General features: G+C 37.8%; 1 protein-coding gene across 1 annotated transcript in view; it reads right to left on the bottom strand.

Annotated features, from left to right (window-relative positions):
* stk32a (serine/threonine kinase 32A) overlaps nucleotides 1-6771 on the bottom strand; it is an 87842-nt gene extending 81071 nt beyond the window's left edge. The window contains exons 1-2 of the mRNA XM_036588238.1: nucleotides 6586-6771; nucleotides 4034-4206 (exon numbers count right to left, since the gene is read on the bottom strand). Coding sequence (XP_036444131.1) covers nucleotides 4034-4085 — 52 coding nt within the window. The 5' untranslated portion in view covers nucleotides 4086-4206; nucleotides 6586-6771. The remainder of the gene's footprint in view (nucleotides 1-4033; nucleotides 4207-6585) is intronic.
* Nucleotides 6772-14620: the final 7849 nt, after the last annotated feature.

The following is a 14620-nucleotide window of genomic DNA, read 5'->3' as shown; positions in this document are numbered from 1 at the left end:
ATTTAACAAATCACAGATTCTTATTTTTAATGCACTTCACAAAATGTCCCAACTCTCTGGAAATGGGGTTTGTATATCATGTGCAGTGTGATGTATAGCCTCCATTTACATCCTCATATCATTTTTCTTTCTTTCTTTCTATGAATGAATTCTTTGTTTATATATTATATATTTTTGAGTACATACTTGTATACTGTATTTGCGCACTGCTCTCAACACGACTACTCAAGCGCTACTCTGGAACAACTTACTTCATCTTTGGGGGTCAATAAAGTTTGTGTTATGTCAAATGCGATTTCCACACCAGCTCTCCCAGACGAAAATAACATTATCTGTATGTTAATTTGATCTATTGGGCATATGTGGAGCTATTTTGACTTATTCACCACTTTGCTAGTGTAATGTAAACAGAATAAAAGGCCCGTGGTGCAAAATGCTGGTAGATCTCAGAGAAGCTTACACATGCCAAAAGCTGCAGCTACAACCGATGATAAACACTCCAACACTACACTACAGAGTAATGTTTGAACATCTTACAGACTGAAAAACTAGCTTGTCTTCTTTTTTCACAGCGTCACCACAGAGCGAGAATCAAAAATGTGTTTTGTGCTTATTTTCTCGTGAGTATTCAGCTGAACTCTCACCACATTTTTTGTTATATCACTTTAAAAGGACGTGCACAGTCAAGGCTGAAGAAAACGAAAACGCCAAACTTCCTCCGTGTGAATCATCTCTCAAAAGAATCATCCTCTGTCAAAGCAGCAATTCAGTGTCCAAAGTTTGCTTCTTTAGTTTTTTCATTGGAGCTGCGAGGCTAAAGTAGCTAACAGGTAATGGAAGCTTATACCCCACCAAATAGCATCACGCAAACTACAGGCCTAAATCATTACACACGCACCTCAAACTGTGTCAATCTGTCAAAAGAGAATTCAAGATTTCTGCATAATTAAATGGATGAGATGTAAACAAAGTTATTCCGAGTGGTTTGATGTGAAAACATCTGTTCTGGAGAGTCAGAACTGTTCATAGTGGTGGTTATAGGAACCAAAAAACATATTTTTTTAAATGCAGTTCAAGACGGATGGGTACATGTAGGACGTTATAAGGCAAAATAGTCCCACAAAAACGTATTTTTTCAAATTTACCACAGCATTACATATACAAGCTCAGAAGACGTATATGTTATCTGTGTTATCTGGATGTTCTGGATAGCAAATAAAATGGCTATATTTGTGAACCCCTGGTTCCCATCACCACCACTGTAAAGAAATCTGTAGGTTTTTCTGCAATGAACTATTTTACATCCAAACCACTCACACACACACACACACACACACACACACACACACATTATCTAAACCGCTTATCCTTCTCAGTCGCAGTGGGGCACTGGAGCCTATCCCTGGACAGGTCGCCAGTCCATCGCAGGGCAGACAGACAGACATACACATTCACACACACACACTCACACCTAGGGGCACTTTAGCATGTCCAATTGGCCTGACTGCATGTCTTTGGACTGTGGGAGGAAACCGGAGAACCCGGAGGAAACCCACGCAGACACGGGGAGAGCATACAATCAAACCACTCTGAATGACTTATTTATTCAGAAATTTTGAAAAATTGGTGGATTTTCCCTTTAAAGGGCCTCTATTAAATTAAGTGTGAGATAAGATATAAATAAAAGTTATAACATCTTCAAAATGCATTGTTCACTCCCCAGTCTATACGCTCCATATCAGGTAATAAAGATGTAAAAACAGTCCGTTTTGAATTTGTTGTTTTTGTCATGTCATTAAAAACCAACACAGTTCTGCATGTATCCGCATATTTAGCCTACAGCAAATTGAAGGTACATTTAAGCCCAGAATGCTTTCTGAATGAGGAACAATACAGCGCAGCCAGTCGGAACAGAGGTCATTTACATATATCAGTCATAAGGGCACAGTAACATAAAGAGCCTGTTTAATTCTAATGGATAAAGAGATGTTAAAAAGTGGCCACATGAAAATGAATTATGACTGTTTTTTGGTACATAAATCCACACAAATGTTATAAGTGGACCTCAGGGCAAATGTAATCTATGGGCCAATCTCAACTAGACTCGCTTACGCATTTTCTGACACACTGGTGTCTATAAACATGGACAGAAGCACATCACATAGCTAAAAACAGTAGCAGCAGCTTTACGTCCTGAAGCATGCCTGGGCTGATTGACTATATTCAGAGTAAGGGGGAAACTGCTTTCAGCTAAATGCTGGACTGTCCTGCAGAATGACTGCGGGCAGTAAATTTGGGGCAGCCGCTGAGCAGCTGTTCCTGATAGAGCTATAACAGTGTCAGGGTAAGACCTTCAGCTTTTTCACACCAGCTCCAAACTTCACAAACTTCACCTGCTGCCTCTACTCTCTTAAAGGGCCCATATCATGTAATACAGGATTTTCCTCAGCCGCTTTTAATAAAAGAGTTTGGTGTAGAAGATGCAAAACATGCAAAAAGCATTATGTTTGTGATGCCACAAAAAGCAACACCTTTACATATAGCTGCCTTTTGAGTTTAAAGCAGCTTAGCTCTGCCTATTCGCATTAAAGCTATAAATAGTGTACTTTTTTAATGAGGTATAACATCCAAAAGCCAATCAGAACAGAGTTTATTAATGTATATGAGTTTTAAAGAGGTACATATTTATATATATATATATATATATATATATATATATATACAGATAGATATAGATATAGATATATAGATATATGTATAGATATATATGTGTGTGTGTGTGTGTATATATACACCGATCAAAATACAAAATACGAACAAAATACACTGCACTTTATATCAGCCACCGACGTTTGAAAAGTAGAATCACTTAAGACATCTAGCAAGTGAGCTGTGTGACCGACGAACTATAAAACACATAGAAGCCACCCTCAAAATGCATTAAAAATGCTACTACATATATTTTGTTAATATTACTATCAAAACCTTTTTACACTATATGATAATCCCAGCTGGTCCTCTAATCGTGTGAGCACTTCATGGCAAATCAATTAGAAATAAAATCTTATTACATTAATGCACATTGAAGTTCTCTCCTACAAAGTTACCACTTTGGAGATGCATAAATTTATTATGACAGCAACGATGTACACATACCTATCGCTGTTGTCGGAAGCAAACCTTGTATCTCCATTTTTGTCGTTTTTCAGTTTTTGACATAATTTGAAAATGCCTGTTACCCTTTACATTGTGTGTAAGTTTCATGATGAATGGACTAAAAGAAACGGCCCAAAATGACTTTGAAAAAAGTCTGGTTCCATTGACTTACATTAAAAGTAAAGTAGGTTTTTTCCTTCTCCTGTAAAGTTACCATTTTGGAGATACGAAGCTTTCTTCAGACAACAGCGACGTACAAGTATATAAATAGATCTTTATGCCAGCGGCCTTTGGCGTTTGCATTTTGATTCAGCCTATATGAAGCTTCTAAGGAGAACATGCTTCTGAAGATCTCACCGAGCCCTCCGATGCCTCTGGTTTCTCAACATTTCTGCATAATTCAGTGGGTGAGATGTAAACAAAGTCATTCAGAGTGGTTTGATGTGAAATAATTCATTATAGAGAAGCTTGCTCTCTCAGATGTCTTTACAGTGGTGGTGATAGGAACCAGAGGTCTGTGTTTTAGATGTTTTTTTTTTGTGGACTCTTTTGCCTTACAACACCCTGCATGTACCTCTAAACCATAAACTGATTTTAAAAATATGTTTTTGACCAAAACCTTCTATCATAACATGTATTAGACGTCAGGCAGCTTTCTGTAAGGCAACGTGTAGAAGCACTAAACTCTTCAGACGTCTGGTTCCTATCACCACCACTGTGAACAATTTTGGCTGGAGAAGTGTCTTCAGAATGGAGCCTTTCACACCAAACCACTCCGAATGACTTTATGTGTACATCTTATCCATGTTACAGTGTAAAATAGGTGCTGTCCATAAAATGACACTGTTAAAATGACTGATTGAAATGTGGCACTCACCCTCCTCGGTGTCCTCGCTGACGGAGGACCTGCTGGACTGTCCCAGACCCATGGTGTGTGTTTGAGCGTGTGTGAGTAGTGCGTCCGGATCAGAATGGAAATGGAAACATCCCCGACAGCGGCGTAATTGAGCACCTACAGCGGCCTGGATTCAGCGATACAGTGGAGAAAACCTGCAGGAGTGCAGAGAAGAGGAGTCAGACAGAGGGAATAAAGCCAAATCCCACCCATTGATCCCCTATTTATGATGTCAGCACTCATCAGCAGCCAAGCCTTTCAGCTGTTTAAAGCATCTTTGGGCCAAAAGAGCTTCACCATGTGCTTTTAACAGCAGTTTGGAAAAGAAAACTGTCACTATTTACCTGCTTTTCACACCAAGGAAGACACTTTGATAAACATACAGAAGATGAGTGTTGAAGCTAATTTCTTACATAATTTAAAAGTAACCAAGAAAATTCAAATTTGGAGACAAAGCAGACCGATAAACCACGCTAAATAAACATGTAACAGTAACAGACAAGCGTAAAACAGGCATGAGCCCAGCTCAACTGGATTTAAACCAGTATTTAACAGTTATAGACAAATATAAATGAGGCTAAATTCATAAATATGCACAAGACAGGTTTAAACCAGGCTGAACTTGGTTTAAATCAGTATATAAGAGTCATGAATGAGCACAAAACAAGTTTAAACCAGGCTAAACTGGTAGAAACTAGTACATAAGAGTCACAAACAAGCACAAGACAGGTTTAAACCAGGCTAAACAAGGGATACACTAGTATATAAGGGTCATAAACAAGCACAAGACAGGTTTAAACCAGGCTAAGCAAGGGATACACTAGTATATAAGGGTCATAAACAAGCACAAGACAGGTTTAAACCAGGCTAAACAAGGGATAAACTAATATATAAGTCACAAACAAGCACAAGACATGTTTAAACCAGGCTAAACTAAGGATAAACTAGTATATAAGAGTCATAAACAAGCACAAAACAAGTTTAAACCAGGCTAAACTGGTAGAAACTAGTATGTAAGAGACAGAAACAAGAACAAAACAAGCTTAAATTGACTAAACTGGGTATAAACTAGTATTTAACAGTTACAGACATTAACAATACATAATTTTAGGAAAACATTTGAAATCTTTGTATCTTTTTAATTAAGCCTTTATTGAAAATACAACTTTAGTATTTATTTAATGTTTCATTTTATTTAATTTCTTTTTTGAATCATTTTTTGATGTATTTTTCTGCTTTTATTTCTCAGTTTTACAGTTTGATTTGAAGCACTTTGAGCTGCTTTGTGTAGGAAACACGTTCTATAAATGAAGCTGTATAACTTTATATCTGTATAACTATTAAATCAATCAAGTCATCTTAGACTATCATGAGCTGGGCACAAACAGACATAAATTAGGCATAAATGAATAAACGGGCATGAACTAGGCTAAAGTGAGTATAAAGCAGTAAATAACAGTTACAGACAAACATATAACAGGCTTAAATCTGACTACATAAAATATAAAGAAACATAAACAGGCATGAACCAGGCTATACATTTGAAAATGACGATTAATATATCAGTTATAAACATACAAACATCCAAATAAATCTATCAAGTTAAACCAAAAAACTGAACATAAACAGATATGCATCGAGCATAAACAGGCACAAACCAGGCTAAACTTAGCATGAGTATATATGTTATAAATAAGCAAGAACAGGCAAAACCCAGACTAAAGCAGTCTAAAATAGTTATAAAGAAGCATAAACCAGGCTAAACTGGGTATACACTAGTACATAAGAGTCATAAACAAGCACAAGACAAGTTTAAACCAGGCTAAACTGGGTATAAACCAGTATATAACAGTTATAAAATGTATAAATGAGGCTAACCTTAGAAACAAGCACAAGACAGGTTTAAACCAGGCCAATTTGGATATAAACCAGTATATATTGGTCATAAACATGCACAAGACAGGTTTAAACCAAGCCAAATTTCGTATAAACCAGTATATATTGGTCATAAACATGGACAAGACAGGTTTAAACCAGACTAAACTGGGTATAAACAGTTACACATACATAAACAGTACATAATTTTAAGAAATCTTTGTATATTTTAAATTAAGCATTTATTGAAAATACGACTGTATTTATTTTATTTAGCATTTTATTTTATTTATTTTCTCTTTCTGATCATTCTTAATTTTATTTTTCTGTTAAAGCAGCAAAATAGTTATGTTGAAGCATAAACGAGGGTAAACTGGGTATAAACTAATACATAACAATTACAACCTAGTATAACTCACACATAAATCAGACTGAATCAAATGAACAGGTGCAAGCCAAACTAGCACAGTCTAAATTAGTTATAAAGAAGCATAAACAGGCTAAACTGGGTATAGACTAGTACATAACTGTTATAAAGATGCATAAGCCAGACATAAATCAGCCATTCTAAAACAGTTATGCATAAAACAGGCATAAACCATGAGGAATATAATAACCCAGACGTATAAGTTATGAACAAACATAAATCATGCACAAACCTGACATGCATGAATGAGGCGAGAGCGGACTGAACCAGACTGAAATGACCACGGGCGTTCACAGACAGACAGAGCGCGGGCTGAACCGGACACTGGCGCGTGTACAGCAGGCTGACCAGGACAACTCCACAGCAAAGTGGCCCGAACCGCATTGCTGTCAGAGCAGAGCCATGTGGACTCTCTCTTCTCTTTCTCTCTCTCCCTCTCTCTCTCTCTCTCTCTCTCTCTCTCTCTCTCTCTCTCACCTTACATTCATCAACGACGATCAGTCTGTCTTCAGATGAGTCCAGCATCTATCGCAGGCAGCGCTGTGTGATCAGGACACCTGCCGTGCGTGTGCGTGTGCGTGTGTGTGTGTGTGAGTTCTCGGGATTTGGAGTGGGTTTTTGTCCGGAATGACCGCAGCCACGAAAAAAGCCCCAATACATCTCCAAACAGGTGGATCAGAAACAGAGGAGGAGGGAGAGAGAGAGAGAGAGAGCGAGAGAGAGAGAGAGAGAGAGAGAGAGAGAGAGAGCAGTGGGGGATCACGAAGCTGAGGTTGCTTCTCATTCTCCGGCTTCTTATACGAATTCTCCGTTCCACCTTAAATGCTGCACAGGCTGTATTCCGGCGCCTGACGCGCCAGACTGTAATTGCTGCACCATTTAAGGTGGACCGGAGAATTCGACTAAGAAGCCAACTTCAGCCTCGCGGAGGGAGCTGCGGCTGCTTAAATCTCCTCGTTGAGCAGTCAGGTGGTGGTGGGCTTCACCTGTAACGCTCTCTGCGTCGCTGTAGAGATGATATTCAGCTCAACAGATGTGGTTTGAATAAACCGTAGGAGCCACGCGGAGCTGCATTAATACGTGCACGAGTTGCATTAAAGGACCAGTGCATTTTTTAGATCGAGTTTTAGAACGAGTTCAGGATTTTTGTGGCATTTGGGTTCCTAAGCTAGAATAAGGAGCCAAAATAGCTTGATTACACGTCACATGTGCAATTACAGTAAGTTTCTCGAGTGCTGGTTCTCCAAATTGCTGCACTTTTCATATTTCCTAGGCTACTGCAGGAGGTCGCTTCAGGGAAATATTACATGTTGCTGTTTTTCAGCTAAATATGTCTTTTTAAAGCCAACAGTGTGAACAGATTATTAATTACAGCAGCGTCAAACTGTTTGCTACGGAGCCCTGCTGGTGACATACCATATAAATAAAAATAATGCATGGCCACGACTTAGTAAGGCATGGGAAAGAGATAATTAAGTAGTGGCCATGACTTAGTAACGTGTGTTAATGACATAGTTAAGCCTTGACCACAGCTTAATAAGGCATGATCTCACTCCCACACCTAACTAAGTCGTGGCCACACATTAGGATCTCGTTCCCTCGCATTACTAAGTTGTGGCCACACTGTATTAACGCGAGAGAACGAGATCCTAATGTGTGGGCCCAACTTAGTAACGCGAGGAAACGAGATCCTAATGTGTTATTTGTATTTATACAGGATGCATAAATAAACACCAGCAGGGCTCTGTAGTTTGTGTGGTTTTATGTACCAAAAACAGTCCTAATTCTCTCTCATGGATCTCTTTTAGAATTAAACTGGATGTTTTTGTTACTGTGCCTTTAAGACTGGTGTATGTAAATGGGCTCTGTTCTGATTGGCTGTCCTGTATGGTGGCTCATTTAAAAAAGCAGTCCGGGCTCAAACACTCCTTATAACTTTAGTATGAGTGGGCGGAGCTAAATTGCTGTAGGCTGAATAGGGGAATAGATGTAAATGGGTTTTTATGACATCACAAAAACAAAGCATTTATTTTAATTTAAAATTAATTTAGTTTTGCACCTTATTTACATCTACAGACTGTGAGCTGGAGGGTGAATGGTGTGTTTTGAAGTTGTAACAACACTGAACTACTTATTTAAAAAAAGGGGATGAAAATGTGATATAGGCCCTTTAATGTGATTCTGGCCCCTTAAACACAAAACACAAAAAAAATATATACTTGTGGTAGAAATAACATAGTAAAACTAAAAATTCACATATAAAATAAACTGTAGAAGAAGAAATAAAAGGTTGTTTACAGAAACTAACAGCGAATAATAACAAATAACAGCTCATTATTGTGCAATCCAACATCTTAATCTCTTTAACAAGAAGCTGGACCTGTATCTTTCAGTCTGTACAGCAATCTTCTGTGTTTGGACAATTTATAACAGTATTTCAGCATTTTTACAGTGTGACGCCCACAGGCTTCAGAGGGGCTTTTTGAAACTCTACCTAAATACTGGAGTACACACTGTTAGAAACAAAGGTTCTGTGCAGATACATTCCTCGTTCATCAAGTTACAAACAATGTAAGTCACTGTTGTGGGAAGAAAACCTCATATCTCCAAAATGGTAACTTTACAGGAGAAGGAAAAAGCCTACTTTACTTTTAATGTAAGTCAATGGAACCAGACTTTTTTCCAAGTAATTTCGGGTCATTTCTTTTGGTCCATTCATCATGAAATTTACACACAATATAAAGGGCAATAGGTTTTTTCAAACTGTGTCAAAAACTGAAAAACAACTCAAAGGTACAACAGTGGTTTTAAGGTCTTTAAGGTATTTGTACCTTTTCATAACCGAATGTTTTAAAACAGAACACTAAAATAAAAGCCTGGAGACGAGACGGGGTGTGTGGAGTCAGTACAGCTTAGAGAATATCATTTCAGTGGATTATGGTTCAGTTATGTTCCCTGACTAAAGGTACTGAGATGTACCTTTGAGGCTCCCACCCCAGTGACAAGAGGGGCACTGCCCCAGTGACAGTTTAGTACCTTTATTTCTGAATGTGCATCATTATAGAAATAACAGTCAGCTCAGTAGAAGTGAAGTTTGAATAACAGTAAAATGCTGCATTACTACATGAGCTGCATTAAAGGAGCATTCCAGTGTTTTCCATACAGTCCATATATGGAAACTAAGCTGAAAAACAGCCGGTTTCATTTTAGGGAATAAAGAGAGGTGAAAAAATGATGAAATGACACAAACATCATTTTCACGTCAGTATGCTAATTTAACGTCAACAGTTCAGCATTTACACCCACAGAGCCAGATCAAACCTTAAAGTGTTGAATCTTATCAACATTTCATTGTTTTTAAAGGGCCAATATTCTACATTTTTCTTACATTTTATTTTTTTTTCACCTGAAGTCTGCTTAATAATATTTGTTTTGGTTTATGTATGAAAAATAGCCATAAATCATCTTAATGTGACCATTTTATGTCTTAGCTTTGTGTTTTACAACTAAATAGGCTGTTCCTTATAGGCTGATTTATGCAAATGAGCTATATTGTGATTGGCTGTCCTATATTGTGCCTCATTCAAAAAGTCCAGGCTGAAACACTCTTTATAACTTCAGTGTGAATGGGTGGGGCTGAGCTGTTTATGTTGGCTAGGTTGATGTGCGTATATGTGTTAAGTTGTTATGACATCACAAAAACACTGAATTCAAAACAGGCTGTTTTCCATAATATGGGCCCTTTAAATGAACCTGTCTTAATGCCTGATACCATTGCTGTGAGGATATTATTGCATTCAGCCACAAGAGCATTAGTGAGGTCAGGTACTGATGTTGGAGGGTCAGTTCTGGATCACTCCAAATCATTCCAAAAGTATTGGATGGAGCTCCATCACTCCAGAATACACAGTTCCACTGCTCCACAACCCAATGCTGGGGGGCTTTATACCCCTCTAGCTGAAAGGCATTGAACATGGTGACCTTGGCTAATGTGCTGCTGCTCCAGAGCATCTCATTCCTTTGGTCGGTGCTTTTCTGTGGAGATTATATAATAATCTAGGCTACTGAATACCTGTATCAGAAACTGGTGGACCATTAGAAGGGCTGTATGGATACTTTTGAACATGGTGGCTCTACCCCCCAGTCTGAAATGTTCCCTGAAGGGCCAGCTGGTTCATACAGACCCCTCAGTGTGCTGCACATGGTTACACTGAGGCTGTAGCTGTTAATTGTACGGGTCAAGGTCATGGAAATTGCCTGGTGTAAAATTTGCTTACGGCGCTGCTTTGCTCGACAGTGGCGGACGGGGCTGAAATGAATCCACTCCAGGATTCATCCATCTTCCTGAGCAAAGGACCACCGTTTAGACAGTGAAAGCATCGGCGTCCCTCAATTTCAAGCCAAATCGCTATTGGAGACTTGGCACTGCAGTGTACTTTGCTAGATTAGACTCACCGTGCTCACACAGCCGTTTTCTAGCTTAACTTGCATTTACAAACAGCTTACTCTCCCACAGAGCTTCGCATGTGGTTTTAGTTTCCCCTTTTTAAGTAGTACGTTTTCATGATTTATCACAATGAGGAAGATACCAGATCAATCACAGAGCTGTTTATTGAGTAACTTCTCTCAGCAGAGGCGCTCAGTGAAGACTCTGATTGTATAAGATGCCCTTTAATGTTTACAGACAGCAGATCATGTGAGTGTTTACTGCCACCTAGTGATCATGTTGATGGGGTAAAGTTTGAGGAATTCATTCAGGATGTTTATCAGCAGTTGGGCTGTAGTCTCTAAACTGTACCACCAGCCAGGTGGAGCTGCATGGGAGTCTTTAATAACAGGGGTCTATAATCTGTGTGATGAATATTCAGTGTTTTAATAACACATCCCCTGGCCACTTTATCAGAAACACCTCCCACAGTTTGTGTTAGGCATCCTCTAGCCCAGGGGTGCACAAACTTTTTGTCTCGAGGGGGAGCAAAGTGAGTGGGACAGAAATTATTTAATAATCTTCAAATAAAAAGGTTAGTAAGGTTAAAATGTGTTTTATAAAAGGCATTTTATAAAACTACAATACATTTTATTACTAAATTACTTCAAAAAGAAGAAGCAGAATGAATTAAAATGTTATGTAGTATATAAATATGTTTGCTCTCTTACTGCATGAAGGGGAGTCATTTTTAGGCTTATTTTTACTTTTTTATTATTGATGTTACTGCTGTTATTTTTAATGGTTTTTATTATTTCGTTTTTTTTTTAAATGTATTTTCTACTTCCTCTTTTATTGCTTTTTTACTTTTATTATTATAACTCTTGGTATTGCTTATTTTTATTTTTTTATAAAGCACTTTGAGCTGCCACCAGCATGAAAAGTACTGTGTAAATTAAACCTATTATTATTATTATTATTATTATTATTATTATTATTGCTTTTTTTCTATTACTACTATTATTGCATTTACTACTATTACCATTTGTCAATTTTTTTATTATTACCATCATTGTCATTTTTATTATTATTATTGCTTACTTTGTTTTCTATTGTTAGTTTTGATTACTACTATATTTTAATTCTATTATTATCATCATCATTATTATTATTTTATTTTTCATTACAGTTATTATTGCTATTTACTTTTTTAAACTTAAGTATTTATTAATTATTTCTAATATTGTTGTTGCTACTTAATGCTTATTTCATTTTCTACCAATACTATAATTGATATTAAGTTTTACATTAGTACAATTGCTTATTTTATTTTTTCATATTATTTTATAATTTATAGTATTTTTTTTTACTCTTGCTGCTTTCATGTTTGCCTGATCTTATTTAAATGTGTACATTATCTACACTTATGTAACCCTCTGTGAAGCACTTTGTTTATTTATTTATTTATTTGTTATGATAATGGAAGAAAAATATCTTTTGATATTTCATTGATGACTGTTTTCAAAAATGTAAGAAAGCAGAAATGATGTCCACATCATTTAAGCACACTTTTGTTCATTATTTATTTATAAAGACTGTTTCGTGTGTTGGGCCTAAGAGCCTCTCTTCTGTCCCCAAGGCCCGTGGACAGAAGATAGATTCCTCTAGTGTGTTCTAATACTATTACCTTAAGAGCTAACTGCAGTGTAACTTCTTCTAACAAAATAAGAAAAATGTCTAAGTGTAAAAGAGCAAAGTAAAATAAGAGTCTTCAGTCGCTGAGTTCTTGTGGAAGGAAGGAAAAGGCCTTCTTCTTTATTGAGCTTGAATGGCAAGATGGTTCCCAGACAACCACAATGCAAAGATCATTGCAAAACACCCATTTTTACATCCTGTTTAGGGTGATGAAGTAATCACCCCTCCCTTTCTATAACATTCTATGCCATCTTAGTTTCCATCATTTCCAAACCTTACACTTTTCCTTGGGAACCCTCATTTCCAAACGTATATAATAGATGTTTTTTAAAAATACCTTATCTTAGCTCTACCAGGATGTTCCACTCTCCAAGGGCGTTAGCTTTGACTGGTCTTACTGTAAATTCACCTAGTCCAGAGACTAGTTCTTATCATCTCAAGGACAGCTCTTCCTTTTCACACAGCAGATTCTCACAAGCTTCTGGAGGCCTCTTTGTTAAAAGGGCACTCCGGTGTCCAAGTTTCCAGGCAAGCTGAGGCCTATCTTACAGTGTGAAGATTACTATTCGTTTGGTTAATAAACACAACTTGTTAGAACTGTCAAAGATAAAGATTATTTATTCAAACCATCCGACACGTGTTTAAAGATTGTGTTTCCACTGCATATGAGTAATCATTGATTTGTCATTGATCCCTGAGCATTTCTTAATCTGAGAAGAATTGGCTCATAGTAAATAAATAAAAATATATCGTCGCTGTCCAAAGAAAACCACGTATTTCCATTTTAGTCGATTTTTTGTTTTCTACATCATTTCAACACACCAGTTGTCCTTCACGTTGTACAGATGTTTCATGATGAATGGACCAATAGAAATGCTCTAAAATCTCTCGGAACAAAATCTCTTTTACATTGACTTACATTGAAAGGTAAGAGTGTTTTTGCCCTCTCCTGTAAAGTTACTATTTTGGAGATACTTGTTTTTCTTTGGACAGCGATGACATGTTAATGTAATTTAATTAGTGATAAAGTTGTTTGTCTTGTGTGAGGAGAGGTTTTTGTCCATATACAGATTCAAAAAAATATATTACATAATATATTTGCAACATTGCAAGCAGACTTTGTATATTTCAGCACTTCTGTTTTGAACTGAATGCCATCCCAGTCTGTTAGTGCTGGAACCCAGAACTTTTCTTTGTCTTTGGTTTCTTGGCAAACAGGCCTCCATGCAGAGATATAAGAAATGACGCTCAGCTCAGAGACAATGCAGAAACTCTTTTGGAATTCATCTGATGTTAGAAAACTGCCAGGGCTTCGACGTGCGTCGCCCTGCCTTCGTTACAGTGCAGGGGGGGCTGAGATGAGAGGGTTGGAGAGCAGCGCCATCTTGATCACTCTGAACAGCTTTTCTTCCTCATCCCTTTCATGTTCACAAAATCTGAGTGAATGTGAGGAAGCGAGATGAATAAACAGATTTATGACAGTGACCACCGCGAATTCTCTTTGAAGCTCAGTTTGAGATGCAGAGAGGATGAAGTTCAGTGTTACTTTGGGGCAGATCACAGTACAGTAAGCTGGAACCTGTGGCGGGCAAAAGGATCTTGTGAATTCATAATTAATAGCCTGGGGGATTGTAGTTGGGGGACGGTCTATATCAGCATTACGTAAGCTCTTAAGTTGTGTGGAGAATAGAAATGAGGAGAGAGAGAGTTACAGAGAGGCAGAATACTTTGAAAAAATAGTGATGGCTGAAAACTGAGTACACATATTTCATACAATATACACCAATCAGGTGTAACATTATGACCACCTCCTTGTTTCTACGCTCATTGTCCATTTTATCAGCTCCACTTACTATATAGGTGCACTTTGTAGTTCTACAGTTACAGACTGTAGTCCATCTGTTTCTCTGCATACTTTGTTAGCCCCCTTTTACCCTGTTCTTCAGTGGTCAGGACCCCCATGGACCCTCACAGAGCAGGTACTATTTGGGTGGTGGATCATTCTCAGCACTGCAGTAACACTGACGTGGTGGTGGTGTGTTAGTGTGTGTTGCGCTGGTCTGAGTGGATCAGACACAGCAGTGCTGCTGGAGTTTTGAACACTGTGTCCACTCACTGTCCACTCTATTAGACACTCCTACCTTGT

The sequence above is a fragment of the Colossoma macropomum genome, unplaced genomic scaffold (assembly GCF_904425465.1).
Source record: "Colossoma macropomum unplaced genomic scaffold, Colossoma_macropomum, whole genome shotgun sequence".
NCBI lineage: Eukaryota > Metazoa > Chordata > Actinopteri > Characiformes > Serrasalmidae > Colossoma > Colossoma macropomum.
The sequence above is the reverse complement of the archived record's forward strand: the minus strand, read 5'-3'. Positions and strand labels throughout refer to the sequence as shown.